Here is a 24,336-nt window from a genome sequence, read left to right on the forward strand (position 1 = left end):
AGCCATTTTTCTGAGTGTTACTTACTACCTGGGATTCATTAATGGGAAATGAACCTGGGACTGCATACATATGTTGTGACCATTGAATTACAAGCCATTTGAAATAAATAATGAAAGGTGTCCCCATATGAGACAAAAACTAGAAGAGCAATCACTTTAAACAACATTCCTTTATTGCCCTTTGGAATGCATTCATTGGCTGATCCTCAACCATATCCCTTTAAGCCCTGCACGGCAATGAAAGAGGTTGCTATTATTAATTTTTAAGCCTTCCTGCCAGGTTTCAGACCAATAACTTCCGTGAACTGAATAAGGCAAGGATATTTCATTAAGGAAAGTCTTAAAGGCCAGTGCCCATGGGGCCCCTTCTTCACTAGACATTTAAAGTATCATCACACATCATGGCTTCCCCCAAAGAATCATGGCAGATGTAGTTTGTTAAGGGTACTGAGAGATGGTAGGAGACCCTCATTCCCCTCACAGAGCTACCATTTGCAGAGTGGAATTATGGTGCTGGAGGAGACTCTTGAGAGTCCCATGGACTGCAAGAAGATCAAACCTATCCATTCTGAAGGAAATCAGCCCTGAGTGCTCACTGGAAGGACAGATCGTGAAGCTGAGGCTCCAATACTTTGGCCACCTCATGAGAAGAGAAAACTCCCTGGAAAAGACCCTGATGTTGGGAAAGATTGAGGGCACAAGGAGAAGGGGACGACAGAGGACAAGATGGTCGGACAGTGTTCTCGAAGCTACCAACATGAGTTTGACCAAACTGTAGGAAGCAGTGGAAGACAGGAGTGCCTGGTGTGCTCTGGTCCATGGGGTCATGAAGAGTCGGACATGACTAAATGACTAAACAACAACAACAAATAAAAATCAACCCCTCTTCCCTGGGATCTCTGGAAACTGGAGCTTTGCCAGGGCACCCTTTATAAACCACAATCCTCAGGATCCTTTGGGGCAAGTCATTACTGTTTCAAGTGGTATAATAGTGTTTTCAACATTTAGCAAAAATGGGTTCTTGGCTGACAATGCTGGAATTAAGATGTAAAACTATACAATTTTGATGGTTTCCAAAGCTGTGTATCTCTTATATTTAGAGTAAAATCCAGCTGTTATAGATCCTTATGGAGCACAGAGACAAAAGACAGACTACGAGCCAAAAATCATCCATTCCCAAGGATCATGCTGACCCAGAAGACAGTCAGAACAGTGATAAACGTGGTAAGGATGTCAGAGCATTCATTTCAAAGAATTGGTACAGTCATGAGGAAATTGGGTCTTTAGGGATGCTAGAATTGTTTTCCATTCCTTCATATTATGCTCACTGTGGAATCATCTGTCATATGCTCCAACTTTTCAGGAACGAGAAAAATGTCCCTCAATAACTGCAGGTCAAAGTGGGAAGGAAGATAGAGGGGGATAAGTGGATGGCTGGGAGGTGGAGATTCAGACATCCATATAAACACATAGAAAGGACACATAATGGTAATTGCAGGGTCACATTGGCTAGTTCTTGCCTGCCCCCTGCAATGCACAGTGCAGCCACATATCCTGACATCTGTGCAATCACCAGGGGTCAAGAGCTTCTATGCACCGGATGCTGGCTGAATGTGTGGGCAGTGGGGCTGCAGCCACAGTACACAGTGGTGGGGTGGAGCTGGTGCATGAAAGCCCCTCACATATTCTTTCAATGTGTGGGGGTGCTCTCTGGATCCCGCACACGCCAGAATCACATTGCATTACAAGAAATTGCCACTGCAATGGAAAACATAGATTATCACTGATAATCACCATTAACCAAGTTGGCATGCCAAGTATCAATGAAACTGTAGGCACATTTCAGGAAAACGTTGGTTGTGTAAGCCTTTGCAAAGCACATGCACACTTCCTGCAGAAAAAGGACTGATTTAGGACAAAGCTACTGGTGATCAATGAAAGGATGCCTTTTGCAAATATAAGCCACCAGTTCTGAGCAGTTGGCTGTAGCGTAATACTAAATCTCACCCCAGCATTGTGGCTCCAGTGATGGGTAGGTGTGTATTCAGTACTTACAGCTGTCCTCTTCCTCCATGAAAATGCTGATCACGTAACAGGCATAAACAAAGCCAATCAACTGTGGGAAAACAAAAGGAGAAAACCCATTAGTTGTAACTTATGCAGCAGTGCTAAGGCTGCAGTACAATATCATTTACTTTCATTTTCTTTATTTATTATTATTATTTACTTTTAAAAAATGCATTGCTAGAACAGTCCTGAATTCAAACATGCAGGCACTTTCAAGAACGACACCAGTTTTTTAAAATAAATGTTTTGGCCTGAGAATGCAGTACACACTAAAAGCCCATTGAAATTAGTGGTTTTTAAGAGCATTGGTGATTAAGCCTCATTTGTTTTCATGGGATGCAGGCACAGTGAATTCTCAAGTTTGCCAGCACTATTTTTGACTGGTGTTTGATTTGGAATCTAGGGCAAAACTTTCTGTGAACTATAACTTTTCTTTTTCTTGTCCTCATGGCTTCAGTGGGTGGGTGGATTCAAACATCTGCAGCCAGTATCCTCAGAAAGGAATGGAAAGCAAACACCAACTTGAGAGGTACTTGACCTCAATAAGTGTTTAGCATTATTTCAAAACTGTCTGCTACATGCAGGTATTATATAACAGATTTCAAACACTCATTGTTTCAGGCATTTAACTTAGTTGCAAATGCCATGTTCTGATGTGATTCATAAGCTCCAGAAAATTCTTACTGATGGATTTTGGAAACTATCTCAAATACTTTCAGAATCCTAAGGGATGAACCAGACACACTGTGACAATATTTTGAATAAGGTGGTATTCTAAAAACTCACTTAACCTTATACCACTGTCATATGTGCTTCAGGACAAGAGCTTAGGGAATCTAGTTGTTTGTCTTCCAACAATGACAAAATGTTTCCTTAGCTGCAGCCAAGAAAAGAAGCCTTGTCTCTGGGCAAACAATACTTGTTAGAAGAGAGTGCCCCAGATATGTGATAAAGAAAAAATCCAAAGGCAGAACAGCTCTCAGAGTGTTTTCACGGAGTGCTAATCTTGGGTTGTAGGAGACTAATAGTGCAATCCTAACAATTTCTAATCAGAAGGAAGTCCTACTGAATTCAGTGGGGCTTATACCTAGGCATGTAAGGATGGGGAGTGTAGCCTAAGTCATATTCAGGGAGGGCCCACTGAAACCAATGGACTTAAGTTTGAATTTAAATTCATTGAACTCAATGGATCTACTCAAGAGTTTGATTTATTTTTATTTATTTATAATATTTCAAAAATCTCTATGTAGTGTACAGTCTAAAAAGCAAACAAACAAGGAATCATTCAAACAAGAACAAAACTACAACCTATAACAAAAAGTAAAAGAAAAACATTAGTAGTAGTAGTTGTACTAGTAGTAGTAAAAACTGTATACTGCTCTATACTCACAGGTTTCAGGGCAGTACACAGGATAAAATCATATGAAGGCAAATATGACAGACAATTTGAGGATTCAAACATATTATACAAATCTCTTTCTACATAGCAATGCCACGATTTGTTTGAACAAATATATTTCCCCTAAGATAATACACTTCTCAGCTTGAAGGACAATGAGTCAGTTCAAGAAAGCATTAAGCACTTAGTGCCCTGAGTAATTTCCATATACTCAGAGCAGGGGACATGAAGGTTTGGTATGCTTTATTGCTACTAAATAATTACCTAGACCTGTTTGATAAAAGGATCATTGTTTGAACTGTGTTTTCTCTTTGCATGTTGATCTTGGCCTACAAAATTCCTAAACGAAAGTGATTCAACATTTGTAGTTGTAGTTGTCAGTTGCAGATGTTATTGATGTGACATGGAACATCGACCTTGCAAAAGTTCTATACATAGATTTCATCTTCTGAATTGGCCATTTAAGTGCTGTCCTTTCCCCACTGCCACTGTGGGCTCCAATTCCCAATAATAGTAATAATAATTTATTAGTTGTACCCCGCCCATCTGGCTGGGTTTCCCCAGCCACTCTGGGTGGCTTCCATAAAAACCAAAAATACACTAAAATATCACACATTAAAAACTTCCCTGAACAGGGCTGCCTTAAGATGTCTTCTGAATGTCAGGTAGTTGTTTATCGCTTTGACATATGATGAGAGGGCGTTCCACAGGGCAGGCGCCACTACTGAGAAGCCTGGTTCCCTGTAGCTTTGCCTCTTGCAATGAGGGAACCGCCAGAAGGCCCTTGGCGCTGGACCTCAGCATCCGGGCAGAACGATGGGGGTGGAGACGCTCCTTCAGGTATACTGGGCCGAGGCCATTTAGGGCTTTAAAGGTCAACACCAGCACTTTGAATTGTGCTCGGAAACTTACCAGAAAGGGAGAGAGAGAGAAACCCTGAACACTTGCCTTATAAACAGAGTTTATGTCCACTAATACTTAGTTGAAGAAATCAGACACACCAGTAATTAGATGGGTGACTGATGTTTGAGCAAGTTGTGCACACTGAATCAGTGGCGTAGCGTGGGTTGTCAGCACCCGGGGCAAGGAAAGTAATTTGCGCCCCCTAACCCGTGGATTTGCGCCCCCTAACCCGTGGATTTGCCCTAACCCCAGATGTTGCGCCCGGTGCGGCCGGCCCCCCCTGCACCCCCCACGCTACGCCACTGCACTGAATGACTTCCCTACCCAATGGCAAATGTTAAATCCTGCAAATGTAGATATTAAAGGGGGTAGGGGGTGGGGAGTCCACAGCTTGAATGTTGTTAGAAGGAAATTCATTAAGATATTCCCTTTTGCTTTATTAATGGCAATAAAATATTTATTCCTACAAATTACTTTTGGTATCTTGATTAACCCAACTGATGCTTGATTAATAAGGCTGCACTCACAAAAGCCATCTAACTGTTAGGTTAATCACCAATTTGCAGTGGGCCAATTGGTGTGCACTGCTTGGTTTATCGATGTCTTAATGAAAATAGCCTTCCTTGGCAATTTGCCCAGCCTCAATTGGAAGAATGTAACTTGTATTCACTGATAACAAAAGAGAATGTGATGCACCCAATTATTCACAGATAAGTTTGAGATCATCTTGGGGTGGAATAAAGTTTAACTGCAATGACTAAAATAGTAAAGTTTTAAGAAATGTGATTGAGTCTTAACCATTAAAAATAGGCTCCCGCCTCTTCCTGAACATTATCTTCTATTCCACACACTCCTGATGATAGACCCCAAATATTCCCCAACCCACCATTTGCTTGATTTAGAACTATGGTGAATTAACACAAACAATATCTTGTGGCTCAGCGATATCCATTTCTTGGGGGTAGCCCTTCAGATGCTATTGAACGGCAACTCTCATCAGCCCTAGCCAGCACAGACAACAGTATGGGATGATAAAAGTTGTAGTCCAACATTGGGAGGGAACCATATTGGCTACCCCTCGACACCATTTACCCACATAAAATGCCCATTGTTTCCTATCGTGGGCCACAATCTCTATGACACACTCTTGCAGCACCACATCTAAGAAGAAGCAGACACATACTCTGTGCTCCTCTAATTCTGTTTCTGGCAGCTGATCCTCTCCCCTCCTCCACACATGCACACACACTTGCCTCTTCCAGGTGAATGACTCCTAATTCAGTCTCCTCTCACACAAAGTTTATTGGGATGTATAGGGCAAAGCTCAATCCTCTTGAGAAAATCTCTCTCTCTCTTAAAGTACCCATATAAATGTGTTCATTAGTGCTGGTGTTTCTTCATTCTGCAGCTCAGAAGCACTCACCAGGCTTCAGTAAGACCCTGGATTTTATATATCACACTGTAAAATAATTTGATGCAGAACTTATGCAGCTGAGAACTGCCTTACATGATACTTTTTGAAGGCACAGAGATGGACAGAGATGTTTTAAGGTGCAAAGGGACTTTGGAAAGGAGAGCATGTGTGCTTTTTTCTCTACTTAGGCACCAAGGCTGCATTCCAAAGGTGGGTGGGCAAAATCTAAACGTGATTTAAGCATCTCACCCTACACCCTGCAGGGCTAAAATTGACAGGGCAGCAGTGAGGGCAGAGGAACTCTCTATGGTCCTCCATCAACTTCTGGGTTATTATTTTTTAAAATGTATCGGTATACATTCCACTAGAGGCAATGAGAAGGAGAAATCTGGACATTCCTGAGTGTGTCTAAATTTCTTCCCAATGTGGGAGTTGATCAAGGTACTGGGATGACTGTGGATCCAAGCAGATTCTTGGTCCTCTGCTAGCATGCCCCTGATAAGCCATCTTTGTGGCCCAACTGATGTTAGAGTCCCAGTGTTGGCTGGGACAGGGAATCAGGATTCAGGATCAGCAGAGAGGGGTGGATGATGGAACCAACACTCAACTTTCCTTGACAGTACTGGAGTTCTGTCCTTGATGCTGGAGAGGGAATCCAATCTGTCGGATGTTCCTTGGGATGCCCTATCGTGGACCACAGGACTGCAGTCGAAGTGCTCTGTGAACAGTTTTCAGATTACTCCCCCTCCAAATGTCAGAGGTGGATTTAGGACAGTGCAACCAGTTCTGCTACACTGGACACCAAAACTAGGGGCACTGCAGGGCGTCACAACTATGACGTAGTGAATTGAGCAGAATGGAAGGTGAGAGGCTGGGGTGTGTGTACTAAATGTTGACCTTACATAGGGACCCACTGAAATTTGAAAGGCCAAAGTCTTCCCCTGAAAATGTACACCTTTTCTAGAATATAAACAGATCTGTCATTCTACCCATCAAGGGTGACAACTTGAAAAAAAATGGGGGAGACAAGTAAGCTCCACCCCACATAATCAATCACATGATGCAGCACACAAAAACCATTTGAATGCCAATGCCCATCAACTTGGGGGGAGGCTGACCCACTCAAATATTTTATTGGGGCCCCTGAAGGGCCCTCGGCCCCTAGGAGTTGGCTCCTATGCTCCCCATGTTCTTTCTGCAGAATTTTTTAAGCATGGGATTTCAGACATCTTTAAAATATGAATACTTTTGTAGTGGCATCTTGCTTGAGGTGTGATGTGCTAACATTTGCAAACTATGTTAAGTTCCACCACCTATTTTGCACTGTTTAATAAGAGTAAAATGTTAACTCTGCATGTGCTTCCAAGCAATACTTATCATTTTCTGAAATCTATAACCAGGCCTTTAGTATCAATCAACATTACCAGGGCAGCTTACAACAACACAGGGAAGGGAAGGGCTGTAACCTCTGAGGGTTTTGTTTCTTTCTTTCTTTGTTTTTTTACAATCAAGCAGTGTACAAATTTTGTTAAACAAATTAATTAATAAATATTGATAATAAAAATACAGTGGATTAGATCTAGAGAAAAGTGCATAGCTAGGAGCTAGTAGAAGATGACTTACCTCCCCCTCCTCTCCTAATAACCATCATTAACAGCCTCTCTGGGGGCTCAGAGACCTTTGCTGAATGAGGGAGATGCCCTATAATTGGGTATAAGCAACATCTGCAACAGTCGCTCTCCAAATAATTTTATTATATCTTTTGAAACACAATAATAACTATTCAGAATCCTGCAGATCCTGTGTGAGTTTCTAATTTTTCTATATATATATTTAATGTTGAGCACTGTTCAGAATTCTGCTGTACATACCAGTGGAGAAGCACCAATAATGTAGTACTGATTAACATAATTTTGGAACATGGTTTATTTTTTACATATTATGTAGAAGATCTTTTTATGTTCATTCCTAATATCTGTCTTTCTTCTGTAGCACATTGTCCTCTGAATTTATCATTTAGTTAGTGCCTGAAAGTATGCTAAGCTAAAAGACTCAAGTTAGAAAGAACTTAAAGGCTTCTAACAAGATAACTGGAATTTGAGATTAGAAGATGGTGAGCCATATTTCATGGTCTAGTTGATACAACCCATCATTGCCTCCAGCTCTTTAACAGACATTGATTCTTAATACGATGGGTTTGCTACTCTGTCTAGGGATGTCATGTTGACCCAATTAACTTAATGAACTTTCTCTAGTGGGGGAGGCAGATAGCTGCCTCTTACTGGTAAAAAAGGCAGGGTGTGAATGCTCTGAGTTTATGCTATAATTTCCTAGCTTATACTTTCATGTTTGCCATATTTAGATGGAATAGAAGCCAAAGAATGAGTCCAAAATCTGTACACAAACCCTAAACAACTGCAAAGTTTCTAGGCCCTCTGTGCCTCCTTAACATTTGCTGCAGTAGCAACTGATGCCACAGCTGGTGGAAGTCTCTCTCTAGGCATATTTTAAAGGTACAATAGTATTACATGGCTCCAGAATCAAGATTAGCAACCCCGTATTCCCTTGGCTGACTGACACATAGCTGACTCACGCACACCAAATGAGTTTTATTATATTCACTCTTTTACAATATATCCTTCATCTTGCTTATTGCCTCATTGCCTGATCTCATATGCTGACCAAAGCCTTGTCCCCGAAAAACTTATTTTCTATGTGAAAGAAATATTCTGTATGGAGGAGCAATCACTCCTGAGATCTCCTAAGAATGACCATACTGGATCCGAACAAAGTCTTATATAACAGCACACAGAACATATAAAGCTGCTCTATTCTGAATCAGATCTTTTGTCCATCTAGATCAGTACCCAGTGATTGGCTGTGGCTCTCCAGTATTTGATAAAGAGGTCATTTCCCTGCATGCAAATTAGATGTGCTGTGGCTGAGCTAAGACCCTTTCAGCAGCCTGTTTCTGACATTGGCCAACCTGCAGTCTGAAGTGGAACAGCCATTTCAATCAGCGCTAAAGAACACACACTTTCAGGTGACTCATGTCTGATGTTCTGAAGTATGTTGTTTGTTTGTTTACAAAATGCATCCACTGGGGGAGAGGATCCGGTACTTTAACCAGGGAAGTGGTGCAGGGACTTTCCTCTCCAGCACAATTTTCTAAATCAAAGTTTGGGGGTGGGATGGGGTAAGAGAGAAATGCAGATGTCCAGTTCACTTCTGTATTTTCCCCCATGGAGTAAATGGCAGCTCATGGATGGGACAATCTCAATCAAGTAAATTATGGGGCAGGGAAGGGTTAAACACCCTCAAATCAAATGAGCAGCCCCCATGTATGAATTTTAAGAACAACAACAAATTATGAATCTTTCAAAACTAAGTGTGAACCTGCTTGATCTTCTGTCTTCCCAACCTGCTCCCTGGTCTTAGCAGTAACCAGTTTGCTTTGCCCGCATGTCCTGGTTGCAGGTTTCCCATGAGCATCTGATTGATGACTGTGAGAACAGGATGTTGGACTGGATGGACCATTTGCCTAATCCATCAGCCTTTTCTTATGTTCTTATGACCTAATCCTCAAGAGTTCGTGCTTGGCCTGAGCTCAGGGATGAAGAGGCAGGCCCCAGCACATCCAGTTGCAGTTCATTCCAGAATCCCCTAGTAGTATGACTAAGAGTCAGGAAACCAAACAGCCACCACATGGACACTGTTGTGAATTACAGTTGTGGCGGCATAGATCTGCACGGTGAATCATTTCACACTTTCAGGCCACCACATGGAGAGTCCTCCATCATTGGTTACCTAAAGCAGACCTTCGTAGATTCAAGCTCTGTCACATTTCACCCACAGATCAAAACAGTACACATGTTCTGTGATGGGGGGGGGGGGGACACACACACACAAACTTCTACAAGAGAGAAAGGTATGCCTATAGTGTCTTTTGAATTCATTGATTACAGAGCTCCTTTTCAATAACACTTCCACTTTTTTTTTTAAAAAAAAGAACATCCAGATTATATTGCTTTAGGGTTTTTTGTTTTTTTAAAAGCACATTAACATTTAAGACCTGAAGGAACACCAAACTATTTCCATGTACATTAATTTACAAGCATGAGATAAAGACTGTAGAAAATAAATGTTCTACTTGCTCTATTAATGACAGTTACTGAATTCTTCTCTGAAGCTCGCTACATGCCAAGGATGGGCATTCTCCAGAAAACCTAAGGCACCATCAAATCAGCTTATCTCAGGAAATGTTTGAAGATCTAATGGACTGTGTGGTAGCATTTCCCTCTTCCTTTGCCAGGCTGACTTTATTAGCCCCCCTAGTGAAACCTTCAAACAGGAGTTGCGGGAGATGTGGGCAGAGGAATGCACTTCAAAAGCAAGCTCCAGAATCTGAAAGATATTCACTTAGCCCTGGCAATAATTGAAATCACACAACAATGCGTCCAGACAATTCTTAGAGGATGATTAAAGTTTATAGCTGTACAGAATGTTTCAGTCCAGCGCCTCATCAATAGGATAAAGTATGATTTAATCTAACTCCCAGATTTTTAGGTATGGTGGATATTGAGTCTGATAAACCACTTTTAAAAAAGTACCTTTTAACATTCAAGTTCAAACAGAGATGACAGACATTCTCATTTGGAAAGTATTGTTTTGTGTGCGCTCAGAGCAGTGGGATGTTAAGAGTCAGCCTTACATGGCCCCTGTGCATTTACAGGTAGAAAAATAATAATTGTGAACAAGCAGTGAGTACAGACATGACTATAACCCCATTCCTGGATCAATAGGGGTCACAACCTAACAAGCTCAGAAGCCCCCAAGTTGAGCCCTTGTTTCAAACATCCTACCAGCTAGATGTCCACTCAGTTTCCTTTCCTTATGAAGTGCTGTAGTTCACATGCAGATGGTTAGCCCAAGAGATTCTGTTAGTTCACAAACCACACTGCTACGTATAGGACTGTCTGATAATTGATCCAAGGCTCCAGTGAATCACTAGGTTTTACTCTGATCAGTACACTGCCACAAACAAGTTGCACTTTCAAAGGTATGCATGCAAAATCTACCTGATAATAACTAAATATGAATATATGGATTCACAACTCAGACCTGCATGCTTTCTGTACCAATTGCACAATCATAATTCTGTTGTTGAAAATTAGGCACATCGGGTAAAGCCTTGTGGCAGATCTGGATGCTACCTTTCTTCACATATCTACTCTAGCAACACTGTTGCAGGACCATCAAATGTCACCCACATCATTGGGTGTTCATTTGCAACATCAGGGGTTCATTCATCTTCTAATATTATATGTGCCATCATCTGCCAGCAATGCACTTCTGTATTCTACGGTATATAGGACAAACAAGCTGGGATTTACACAAAAGAATGAATGGACACAATTCTGACATCAGAAATGGCAACCTTAAAAAAGGCAGAGGGGAACATTTTAACTCTCCAGGATACACTGTAAATAACACTGAAGTAGCCATATTGAAGCAAAGGAACTCCAAAGCAAGATTGCACCTGTAAAACTGCTGAATTACCATAGACATAGACACTATATGAATGCCAGAACTTGGTTAGAGCACCTGCATAAATAAATTGTGCCACTGAAGTGGCTTTGGGCAGAATAGAAGGCTTACAAATGTCCCCTTCTACTGCCTCCTACAGACCATAGCTGTAAGGTCATCTAATGAGTCATTCTTACTTGGAGTTATCAAAACTGAAACTAAGGAAGCAGCACAGAATCAGCACCAGAGTGTTAAGCTTACTAAGGACCATGAATTAAGACAGGGGTAGGCAACCTAAGGCCCATGAGCCACAAGCAGCCTGCAGGGGTCATTTAACCGGCCCCCAAGCCGCTCCCAAACCGAGCCACCCGTGGCACAGCGTGGCACGGGGACTCGCTTCTGCGGCACCAGAAATTGCGTCTGTGCAATTGCAGATGCCGGAAAACGCAATCTGGCCCATGGAGGGATCTCTGCTGGAGTGAACTGGCCCAGGCAAGGCAAACCTTACCGACCCCTGAATTAGGACAATTAGTTGAGAATCATGGCATAGCACAGGTCACACTTTGGATTGCCAGCATTTTCTAGGATAGTCATTGCTTCTCTTTTGCAACCTAGAGCAGTGGTTCCCAATTAGCTAATTACTGAGGACCACCTATTTCTCAAAAGCCAAGCCACGGACTCCCTACTTTTGAAAATTTTGATAACTCTATGGTAGTCACCTGTGCAAAGCAATGTTTTGAAGAAAATGTGGGGTGGCCCCTAATAAGCATACTAAAAAGCAGGCCATGAAATTTGTGATATTACCACAAATTGCCTTTCCCCAGACAGTAGGAAAAACTTGTCTCCATTGCTCCACTGCAGCTGAATAAATAAAAAGCAATTGTGTCCCTAACTATGTTTTGAACCACTGACCTAGAGTATTCACAACCGGGGACTCTCTCTTTTGCAGCGTTCCTGATCACACAGAGAGAGCAATGTCTGCCGGCTTGTTTACATTGTCAGCTGAACACAGGAAGGTGAGGGTAATAACCAGGACTCTTGATCCTCCTCTGCTTTCCAGTTTTTCCTCTGGTTAGTAGAGTAGGAATAGGTCACAGTGGTTAGTGTGTATCAGCAAGAATGTGAAGATTTGGACTCAAATCTCTGTGAAGCTCACTACATGTCCCTGGGCCAGCCCCTAGCTCACAGTCTCACAGGTCTAGCTTCTGCTTGGTTATTTTTGTCATTTTCTGACTTTCTCTATGCAAATCTGACACAAGCAATAGTAAAACTTGACAGCCTTCTTATCACCTCATTCACTTGCCACAGCAAAGAGGCAATTACCTCTTTGGTGCTTCAACAGATGGCATCTTATCTCCTATGGAAAAAAATTGTGGAGCAGCACTTCCCTGCATTTCCCCTCCATTGCACCACTGCCTATAAACAGTTCTATTTTATTTACAGTTTAATTTACTTTAATTTGCATTTTGCAGCATGCATATAATATTTTGAATGTATAATACCTGCTTATGCAGGTGTGTACAGGAGGCCTCTTCCATTAATCACTTTAATTACATAAATGTAATTTAAAATCAAATACTCATTTGCATATATGTATGTGCAGGGATAAAAGCAATACATTATTCAAGAAACAGACACACCTTTCAAATTCCAAAGTTTTCTTTATAAAAAAGGGTTGCCAATAATTTTTAAGACATATAGTAGCATCTGCCCTGAATTCTAAGACTGAATAGTATTTTCCATATTGATCATTGTATTTCAGTGTGATAAAAATAAAGTTGCCTTTTCAACACACACACACACACACACACACACACACACACACACAGGGGGGAAATAGCAGGGTTAGCTGTCTACACAGGTATTCCCAGTTCAAATTTGTGCTAGAAGGCTTTCGTGTTGCGTTCCCAGTGGGCAGAAAACTATCAAGAACAGCAATGAAGCAACACTTTCTGTCAGGCTGCAGTGCCTAATGAGTTTCAGAGCCTGCCTTTGTAGGTCATATGTAACCCGGTGTGATCCTTTACACTACTTTAGAATGTCACAACTTATAAACTTAGAAGATGTCATTCCCCCATGCTGGGTTTACAGCAGTGATTTCAAGCCCCACTGTTGTTCTCCTGACTGGAGCTGGACTCCACTATACTACCGCAGTCCTATAATTCAAAGAAATGCTGTTAGTCGCAGACAAACACCAGAGGTGATCCAGTTCTCTAACAGAGGCTATTACCATGAATCAACACGGCCAACAGGCTCTCCTGGAATTCAAAGTAATTTTGCGGGCAATAAGTTCTACAGCGAGGTTTACCAGAAGGGATTGGAGTTGTCACAACATTTACATTATTCTCTGGCCCGTATTTATCTTCGTTTAAATTTATTTCGGGGAAGGCAAATGTGAAAGTTAACATTACAAAGGCAGAATGTTTGCTTCCTCCCCCTTGCCTAGAGATAGATAGTAGATGATAGATAGATAGATAGATGATAGATGTTTATGGAGTCAAATAATAATGGTGTCAGACTTTGCCACCCTGGTGCCCCGGGGCTGATGGGAATTGTAGTGCAAAACATCTACAGGGCATCAGGTTGCAAAGCTGGTCTATGCGATACTAACGCTTCACTGGCTAATTGCAGATGAAATATATCTACAAAGTCTAGGCAATTGTCATGTTTCTTACCATGTTTTTCATATAAGCCATTTCATTTATTTAGCAGAATGTTTAATTATATGAGTTTATTGCATTTTCCTAAATATTGATATCCTTGATTCTTGTGAAGCACAAAAGTGAACATCCAGAGGCTTACATCTTGACTTTAAAAACATTCCTCTGGGTATCTCACCAGAGTTGCAAATAAAACTGCCAGAACAGCTACGTCATGAATGATCTATGGACTCACTAAAAGGTAGAATTTTGGGTTGAGATAAAACAACATATTTTCTGTTTTCATTCTTGCCAAACTCTATAGGGTATATTAGTCCTTCTGTTTTGCAGATAAATCAAAGAGATGAAACCCTCTGTTAAGAAACACTATGGAATATTTTAAAGAAGAAAATATATCTCTGGTTATTTCCCCCTAAGATCACTTCTTTTCTTTTTTTTTTGACAGTGCAAGACTGCAGAAGGATTCTACCAGTATTTACATGGTACTTTGAGTACATATGTAAGCTAAGCAGGACTTAGATCTTCTCAATAGAGTTATTCATATTCATCTATTCCCCCCCCCTTTGTTGGACTTGTCCATGATGCATGAATAAGCTTCACTGTGGCATTTCCAGCTGTGGCTTTATGCACAACAGTTATTTTATAAAGCTATTTGGGCTGTACAACATATCACATATTCAAATCCATTTTCTCTTTAAGCTGATACATAATGAAAAGCTATTTCCATTTCCATATATAGCCCTAAACATTAAAAACATCGCATAATAACTGCTTCCTATCTGTCTTTTCTCTAACCTGATTGGGCTGTCTGTCAAAAGACACTAACAGGTCCTCATAAGCTTATAGGGATAAGCTGTGCCTTGTCTTTGTACCATACTGATTTGAGTGTTACAGATTTTGGGAGAAACCAAAATCTGAGTGAGTTTTCTATCTGCCCAGAGCCAGGAGACTAACTGAATGAAACGCCTGAAGTAAATACTGTTGTTCCCATAGCCAAAGGGCAGCATCCAATGAATCTGCCTGCTTGGCCAATGGGACATCTGGTTTTCTTTTCTGCCTTTTCTCCCACCTCTACAGTGGATTTGGGTTATGCATGGGGGGTGGGGGGCTGCAGGGGGAGGAGAGGAAGGAGGAACCCCAGTCCTCAAGCAGATGCCTGTTTGTGGTATGCTGGATTTCAGATGGATCGCACCCAAAGTTCTTTCCCCATATTCTTTTGCAACTCAAATATACCTAACATATACTTCAAAAGAGAGTAACAAATTGCTTTCAGAGGATGTAAATCTTAAAAGGCCCTTTCAGATTCAATGATGACCTGAAATAACTACAGCTCTTAAACATCTTGTGGCTTTTGTATTTCATATTCAAAGCAGTATTTTATCTATGCAAATAATAATTAATACTTCACAGGGAAAATGGATACAGTTAACAAAAGAGCTTCCAGGCTTTAGCAGTGCTGGAATGCAGTGCTGGAATTCAGTCCCTGTGTGCAATGGACTTTGGAAATGAGGGTAATCTTGATCCAGGGGAGATCACCATGGCTGAGACTGAGATTCCTCATTCGTATACCTGTTGCTCTTTCTAAATACAGATGCTCTGCACTCAAGCTCTGAAAAGGGGCAATAGGCCTGGAACTAAAATAAAAATAAAAATACAGAAGAGGTAGGGAAAGAAAACAAACGTACAGAAAGCCAAGTGACTGTGGCAACCATCATACAAGTTTACACAAATTTCAATAGCTAGTGCAGGGAGAGCAGGAGCAATAGTTTCCCAATGACAAAATATTAGGGATTGTTGCACCTTGCACCTTAGTTCATAGAAATATATTCAGTTCCCTTGTACAGGAAACAAGCTGCTGGAGAGGCCTGAAGGGGATTTTGGCTTTTCCTTAATAGCAAATTCTAAGTATGCTATTTACCAGGTGTAGGGGGTGTTAGGGGAGGGGTAATACCTCTGGTGGGGGGCACGCTGTGTTCCTTCTGGGGTAGTTTGTCCACCTTTGGTTCCCATCCTACATTCAGCACTCACCTGTGGCTTCTAGAAGCTGTCAGCATGTGGCAGTGGCCACACCCTGGTGACAACTTCAAATGGCCAGCTAAACCAGGTGAGGGTAGTTGATGGGTCTCAAACCCTCGGTAAGGGACCTCACCCTGCATGCAAAGACAGGCTCCAGCAGATTAAGCAGATGAGACCAATAGTGGTTCCAATGGTCAAAGAAAGGTGGTTTCTGAACATGCTGCAGAAGAAAGTGAGGGACAGATGGGGCTTGTCAAACTGGATAGCCTAGGAGAGGGAATTTAGCACAACCAAGCACTGATGAGTGGAAATGGCGGGGAGGGGGGAGATAGAATTTGGAACACCTCAGTTCGCTAGGCTAGAGAAAGATCAAAGTGCCCTTTGAAATATTCAATATTTGTGAATTAAACCAGAGAATATCATTGTGTAGAGGTAAGGATGATAGCATAAAAGGACACCAAAAAGTAATTGCATAGAGAAAAGGTTACCCTGTTTCTCTCAAAGGAACTCTCAAGGAACTTTTGATCAAACATTGCATCACTGAAATGTTAATACAACATCACTATGATGTGCTAATAAGCAGCTTCAAGATCAAGGGAACCACAAAAGGAGTATCAGAACAAGGATTTTGGACACAAAGAGTGAGCGAGTGGCTGTCTGGTCTGACAGAGAGTGTATCAGTGTATAAGCTATGACAGGAATTGAAAGATAAATAGGAAAAAGAGAGAGAAAGAATGCTGTTGCCCACTATGATGGTCTCCAAGTGATGGGAGAGAATGAATTGGATTGACTTACACCAAATGCATAGGGGGTAGCTATGCCTTCGGGCTTTCCCCCTTTTAATTAATCACACATGCAAATAACCTATAGCTTTTGTTTAACTGTGCTAGATAGGGATGGAGAAGCTGTGGCTCTCCAGATGTTGTTAGACTCCAGCTTCCATCAGCCCCAATGATCAAGGATGATGGGTTTTGTAGTCTAAAAGCATCTGGAGGACTGGAGGTTCCCCACTCCAGCTATATACAATGCTTATGGTGTTATCTCTCTTCTTGAATTTTCAGTCCTCACCTTATCGCAAAGGCTGCCTTTGGGGCCTGTCTGGAGAATAGAACATTATGAAATCAGTCTCCTAAGAAAGCAGCATCAGCCTCCTTTCACAAACAAGGAATTGGGAGGTATTTGTGCATGCAGTGATCCTGGCTTTTATACGTTGCACTGTATTTAGCTGGATGCAGATGGTTTACAGAAGCTCTTACCAGGATGAATGAAAGGTGAGACAGAAAACCTCTGATTTTGCAAGTGCTCACATATTCTTTCATTTCAGACTTTTGAAAAATACAGCAAATCAGAAATTGGAGTGAGTTGGGGGGATGTATAAACCTACTCAAGAATTGCACTGAAATAATTTGAGGGAAGGTACAACTGTGCTGTTTAATTTCAATCATTCCAAGCTATTCATTTGTCCTTTAATAAAGTCTGCTCAATTCCTATCTGGGTTGGATTTCAGACATTAATGAGTCTGGCCATTACATATATGGGAGACTGCCAAAGAAAATCTAAAGTGGTTTCACTTATTCAATAGCTGTTGCTCTTTTCCCTGCATTACCCACTGGCTCTCTAACACCAGTAATTAACACAACTCTTGTAGAAAATTAAAGGGTGGACTTCAATGTCGCGCTGTGATGAATGTTCCGTCTGTGAAAGCATTGCAGCTTGCCAGACAGAACGATCCATCCTCTCCTCCCCCTGCATGGTGTTGGTTCTCCTGACTCCCCCAGGGCCAATTTGGGGGGTGCAAAGGGAGCAGGGGGGAAGCCTCATTGCACAAGCAAAAACCCTAGTGCAGGGCTTCTGTAAATGGGGATCATTGGGTGACTCCCATCCAAAGGCATTAAGATGCTTATGCCTAACTCTTGTGGTCCTTATAGAAGGGTACTCTGACTAATTTTTTGACTGGATTCCATCTTGGAAAATTAACTGGCTTTGATTTCCACTTCAATTGATTTCCTGTATTCAACAGTTTTGAGCTACAGCAACCCCTTGCAGTGAATGCCGGAAGCAGCTTCTGTTTGGAGCCGTCTCTGACAGGTTATATTTCTGTGGCATTGCAGGAGCTTTAATGAGAAGAATTGGAACAGAAAATATCTGTGCTATGAAATAATAGCATGGTTACATAGATATGATTAGAAATATTAAGAGTAACACACAATGGCAAAGATCTTTGAATAAAATCTTACACAGACAAACAAAATCTACCTTTATTGGTAGATTGGTTCGCTTGTCTAAAGATTTCACTTGAAGTAAGTGCCTTTCCCCTATATGCACTTACTCAGTGGCTTCATCCTGCACAGCCTACCACAAAATGCATTTGCAAGGACTTAGTCCTTCAGTGTGGCATCACCTACAACAGCCTGCTGCCCCCCCAACATATGCAGACAGAAGCACTTAAGTGTGACTAAGAAAAAAGCTATTTACACTGGCAAGTAATGGTAAGGCTTGGCAGCAGACACAGAGTTCAGGAGTCAGGATTCAGGACAGAGGCAGATTTAGGGAACTGCAACCAGTTCTGCTGAACTGGGTGCTGAGCCTAGAAGGCGCCGCATGACATCACAACTATGATGTAGTGAATTGATCAGAATGGAAGGCAAGAGGTGGGGGCGCAGAATTTTGGTCTTGCACAGGGTGTCACTGAAATTTGAAAGACCAAAGTCTACCCAATTCAGGAGTTCAGGAATCAGGCAAGGTGTTCAGAACAGGGTAGGAGCAATGAAGATTGGGACATGCCCCACTAGCTAAACTTTTAAAGAGGCATTGTACACTCACTTGTGGGACTCGTTTGCTTTGTGAGGCTGACAGGATTGCAACTGTGTGCTCCTCTGTGGATGGCACTTAGCTCTAGGCAGTAACAGTACATCCTTCTGTTCAGGATCCTGATTGCATGTCACATCCTCCTGAGTTGTATCCTCTCTCAGCTGCCCACGGCCCTCCCCAATCTCCACTGAAACTCTCTGCTCTGCCAGGAGGAAGAACTGGCACCACCGCTTCCCCTTTCAAATTGGGTGAAGCTGAGGCACATTGGGAAGAGCCTCCCTCCTCAGGTTCCAGTTTCAACCAAGCAGGAGCCCCTCTGTTTCTTCCCAATCCTGACAATGCTGTGGGGCTCATGGCATCCACTTTGGAACTCCCTGTCCATTGATATTAAGCAGGTGCTTTCACTGTATTGTTTTTGGCACCTGCTAAAACCTTTTTGTTTTGGCAAGTCTTACCAGACTTAATGGGGGGACGCGGGTGGCGCTGTGGGTTAAACCACACAGCCTAGGACTTGCCGATCAGAAGGTCGGCGGTTCAAATCCCCACAACGGGGTGAGCTCCCGTTGCTTGGTCCCTGCTCCTGCCCACCAGCAGTTCAAGTAGATAAATAGGTACCGCTCCGGCGGGAAGGTAAACGGCGTTTCCGTGCGCTGCTCTGGTTCCCCCTTAGTCATGCTGGCCACATGACCTGTACGCCGGCTCCCTCAGCCAGTAAAGCGAGATGAGCGCCACAACCCCAGAGTCGGTCATGACTGGACCTAATGGTCAGGGGTCCCTTTACCATTACCTTTACTGATCTTATTTGCATTTTGTTTTTAATGTTTTATTTTATTGGTATTTGATATTGTTTTATGCACACCACTTAAGAGGTTTTGTTGATTAGGCGGTATTTAATATTGCCAAATAAATAAAATAAATACATGATCTATACGATATAGAAATGGTTAGATTTTGTATTGTGGGTTGCCAATGTAGTGACCTCCCGATGTTGTTGGACTACAGTTCCCATGAGCCCCAGCTGGCAGGAGCAGTGGTGAGGGATGATGAGAACTATAGTCCAGCAACATCAGGAGGACTATAATCTGTCTCTGTCAGCAAAGATGGAATGAAGGTGTGGACTGAAAGGCACACTTGGGTAAAATGAAGACACTTCAGCTCTTACAAGGTGAGGCTTAGGAATCTCACTAATTCTCACTGTTCCAATGAACTGTTGATCAGTCCGGAAAGAAAGAAGGGAATGTAAAAGAGAGAATTGCTCGTTTTTTGAGCAGAACATGGTTTGCCATTCTTAGGATCTGAGCCAATTGCTTTTCTTGCTCTTTTTATTTATAATGCTCATAACCTTAATTGACTACTGAGGTTACTGTGTGACAGAAGTTACATTTCAAGCTGTTGGGGGGGGGGAAGGTGGGGAGAATTTTGGTTTGGTAAACACAACAACTATAATTTTGTCTGTTTTTTAAAAAAATAAACATTTTTTTTCCCCACCACCACAACCAGGCAGGATTTTCTTAAAGGAGAAAAGCCACTACCAAACACCACAGTTTTGTTGGAAGAGTGACAGTTCACATATGATAATAAAAACAAGTCAATTGAAGACAATGTGAAGATGGGATTGTTACAGGGAAGTATGCCTTTGGATGGACTGTTTTATAGAACAGAAAAGTAGACCATTGCTCATTCCCAACAGAGGTGCCAAAAACAATGTTTGGAAAAGATCCAACAGGTAGCAGAGGAATAATTGCTTGTGGAAGGAAGTGAAGTCTAGACCTATTCTTAATAGAAATTAGTTAAATAAAATAAACGCCTATTTCAAGCTAGGTAAAACTTGCATTTTCTTTTAAGACAACCCTGGGGACATTTAGTTTTATCAAAACATACCAAGAGGATTGAAAGACTATCAGACACATCCAGTTCCCCAGAATACTGCAGGATTCTCCATTCTCATTGCTCTTAACAGTTGCCTCATTGCCATCCAGATTATAGTGTGCTATAAGCCTACCTCCACTGTTGGAGGCGGCATGTGCAGAAAGTGCTGTTGCATTGAGGCCCTGCTTTCAGGTTTCCCACAGGCATCTGGTTGGCCATTGTGAGAACAGGATGCTGGACTAGATAGGTCTTTGGCCTGATCCAGCAGGGCTGTTCTTACATTTTCATCAAGAGCAACTGAAATAGGCAAGGTCAAAACTGCCTTCAGAAAAACACATCCCAATGGCTCAGGCTGTGTGTATGCGTGCGCACATGCGTGCACACGCTCTCTCTCTCTTTTTTTAAAAAATAATATTTATTAACATTTTAAAGACTACAAAAGAAAGAAAAAGAATTAAACAATACAATACAATACAATACAATACAATACAATACAATACAATACAATACAAAAACAAAAACAAAAAAACCACACAACACCAACCCCAAAACATTAAATTAACAAAACCAAACAAACACAATTTAAAACACATCTAATAAGTTCAGTATCTTAACTTTCATTTACTTGTTTCAATGACCTCCTCACACCTCCCTTTTTGTATTCCACTTTAATTAACTATTTCAGGAATTCCTTTCCATCTTCCTCTGTTTTCTGTCCTGTAATTTATCTTAACATATTCTAACCTTATTTTTCCCTTTAATATATAATTGTCTTAACATATTTTAACCTTATTTTCCCTTTAATACTCTAATAATCTATTTGTACTTAATTCCTTGTAACATTTCTACTAAAGCCATATAACTCCTTTCCAACATTTTTCTAACACACATTAATTTTACAATATTTTTATAAATAGTCTTTAAACTTTTTCCAAGCTTCTTCCACCGACTCTTCTCCCTGGTCCCGGATTCTGCCAGTCAAATCCGCCAATTCCCTATAGTCCATCAACCTGGTTATCTTTTGTCCGATGCTCTTAACTCTTTTCCAAGTCCCTTCTGCAAGTCTTCTTCATATTTATACATGAACTTTACTTTGTCTTCCACTGATCTTATTTTCATTTTCCTTCCTTTGAGGCTAATGAGTAGATCTCGGGGAAACTCCCACCTAAAGATAATTTTATTCCTTCTCGACGGGGCAACCAAATCTCCGTAGTTAAATCTAAGATCCAAAAGGTATTTCAGAACGTCTTTCAAAATTTCCACTCTTAACTGTTGTTCTTCTAAGTTCCTCTGGTAGTTCCAACAGTCTCTTATTTTGTTCTACTCTTTTCCCCCTCCTCTTCCAAGTCCAAAGGCCCTCACAGTTTTAATCTCTTCTTGACCCAAGTCCCGGTCCCAAAAGTCATCAAATTCCTGTGTGAGGAAATCTATCAAACTTTCCTTCTCCAGTTCAGGTAGGGCCCTGATCCTCGGAATCTGATTTTCTTTAAATTCAATCATAGCAGGCATCAACTTATAGTCATCAAATTGCATCTGTAAGGCTGGGACTCTCTCTCTCTCCAATTGTGTTACTTTAGGTTCAACAGCAATAACTTTCTCCCTAGCCTTCTCCGCAATTTGCCATGTCAAAGTAGATTCCTGTGTCAGTTTCTGAATAGTTTCTATATTGGTATTCACTTTTTGTCCAAAATTGTCGATTTTAGTAGTTACCACATCCACCTTTTTGTGAAGCTGTTCCAGTGAGTCACTTATCTTACATAATACAACCACTAAGGCCTCTTCTGTCAACATTCTTAACCGATTCAAGGTCCCCAGAATCTCACAGGTTTTATCTTGCAGCTGGAAATTCCCCCAGCTCAACTCTTGTGACAGTTTCAAAGGCTTCCTCTAGAGGGAAACAGTTCTTTTAGAGGGAAACAGTTCCTATTTGTATTAGTCCTTTTAAACTCAATTCAAACAATAAAGTTAGTTTCAATTTTCTGTTACTTTTACTCCTTTTTAAACGCAGACGGAGACAATGGAAACAATGTATTCCTCTTATTTAACTAACTGTCAGTGAACGTTCTAATCACGGTCAGTCCTGTTGGCAGCCCGTTTCCAGGATCGGAGCGGTGGTATATTAACTCTGTTCACTCTCTCCTGCAGGTATACTCAGTCCAAAACTTTTCCCCCTCTTCTCCTGCCACCAAGGGGGGTTTAATATTTTTTACTGATGAAAATTTAGTCCTTTACAATAGACTTTCCGAGACCTCAGCTCAGTGGCGTAGCGTGGGTTGTCAGCACCCGGGGCAAGGCAAGTAATTTGCGCCCCCTAACCCGTGGATTTGCGCCCCCTAACCCGTGGATTTGCGCCCCCTAACCCGTGGATTTGCCCTAACCCCAGATGTTGCGCCCGGTGCGGCCGGCCCCCCCTGCACCCCCCACGCTACGCCACTGCCTCAGCTTGCATCCTCATTGCTTCAATCTATTTACAAAAGGGGAAGGTGGACTTCCTGTTTTAGACCTCCCCGTTTCGGCACCAAATTAAGACGTTTAAAAATCCAATTCTCCGCTCTACTCACGGGTAGTTGCTTTAAGATCAAATTGCCCACAGGAAAAAATCAGCGCTCTCCGGCAACAGCTATGCGGCTTCGCTCCGTGGAAGAAGCAGTCAATTCGAAGCACCGCGCCGCTCACCCCACGTCGCTCCGGATCCCCAAAACCGGGTTTCCCTGCGAGTAGGGGAGGCGCAAAAGGTGCCAGCCGAATCCCACGTTCACAGGCTTCACCCGCCTGCGATTTCTAGTGGGTCTCCGCCTTCGCCATGGCGGCCAGACCCGAATTCCCACAAAGCAAATTTCTCCCGATCAGAGGAATTCCGCCATTACTGGAGGCGCTAACCCGGAAGTCCTCGCGTGCACACGCTCTCTCTCACACAACATGACTTGTGGAAAGCATTTCCCCCCAGACCTCATCTATGGCAATTATTCTTTGTGACGCATGGCTTGTGAGGGTTTTTTCCCCTGTGTTTGGGACACAAAGTGGTAAAGGCAAAGGTAAAGGGACCCCCTGACCATTAGGTCCAGTCGTGGCCGACTCTGGGGTTGCTGTGCTCATCTTGCTTTATTGGCCAAGGGAGCCGGTATACAGCTTCTGGGTCATGTGGCCAGCATGACTAAGCCACTTCTGGCAAACCAGAGCAGTGCACGGAAACGCTGTTTACCTTCCCGCCGGAGTGGTACCTATTTATCTACTTGCACTTTGACGTGCTTTCGAACTGCTAGGTTGGCAGGAGCAGGGACCGAGCAACGGGAGCTCACCCTGTTGTGGGGATGCGAACTGCCGACCTTCTGTTCGGCAAGTCCTAGGCTCTGTGGTTTAACCCACAGTGCCACCCTCATCTATCCTCATCAATGGCAATTATTCTTTGTGACACATGGCTTGTGAGGGGTTTTTTTTCTGTTTGTGTTTGGGGCACAAAGTGGTACGAATCCTCTTATTGATAGTTTAATTATTGCTTCTTACTGTGGGAGCCCATTCCATTACTAGCACTTTTAAGCCGTACACCTAATGCATTATAACAAGTGCATCAGTGTTTGGTGGTGGTGTTTTTTAACCAGCACTTTCATTATTCATTTATATTCCACCAGCTGGCAGCGATTAAAACTTAAGCATGAAAGCAAGGTTCAGAA

The 24,336-nt window shown here is 42.1% G+C and overlaps 1 protein-coding gene across 3 annotated transcripts in view; it reads right to left on the minus strand.

Moving 5' to 3' along the window:
- The window catches only part of NKAIN3 (sodium/potassium transporting ATPase interacting 3), a 214,273-nt gene that overhangs the window by 13,938 nt on the left and 175,999 nt on the right, over nucleotides 1-24,336 (minus strand). For 2 of the 3 annotated variants that reach the window (XR_014159606.1, XM_081874835.1), the window contains exon 5: nucleotides 2,056-2,116. Coding sequence is in view for 2 of the 3 variants with exons in the window: in XM_081874835.1 (XP_081730961.1) it covers nucleotides 2,056-2,116 (61 nt within the window). In the remaining variant the exon portion in view is untranslated. Of the gene's footprint in view, nucleotides 1-2,007; nucleotides 2,117-24,336 lie in introns of all 3 variants that reach the window. The other variant, XM_081874836.1, reaches the window with a different exon arrangement.

This window comes from Podarcis erhardii (genome assembly GCF_964252035.2).
Source record: "Podarcis erhardii genome assembly, chromosome: 8".
Taxonomy (NCBI): Eukaryota; Metazoa; Chordata; class Lepidosauria; order Squamata; family Lacertidae; genus Podarcis; species Podarcis erhardii.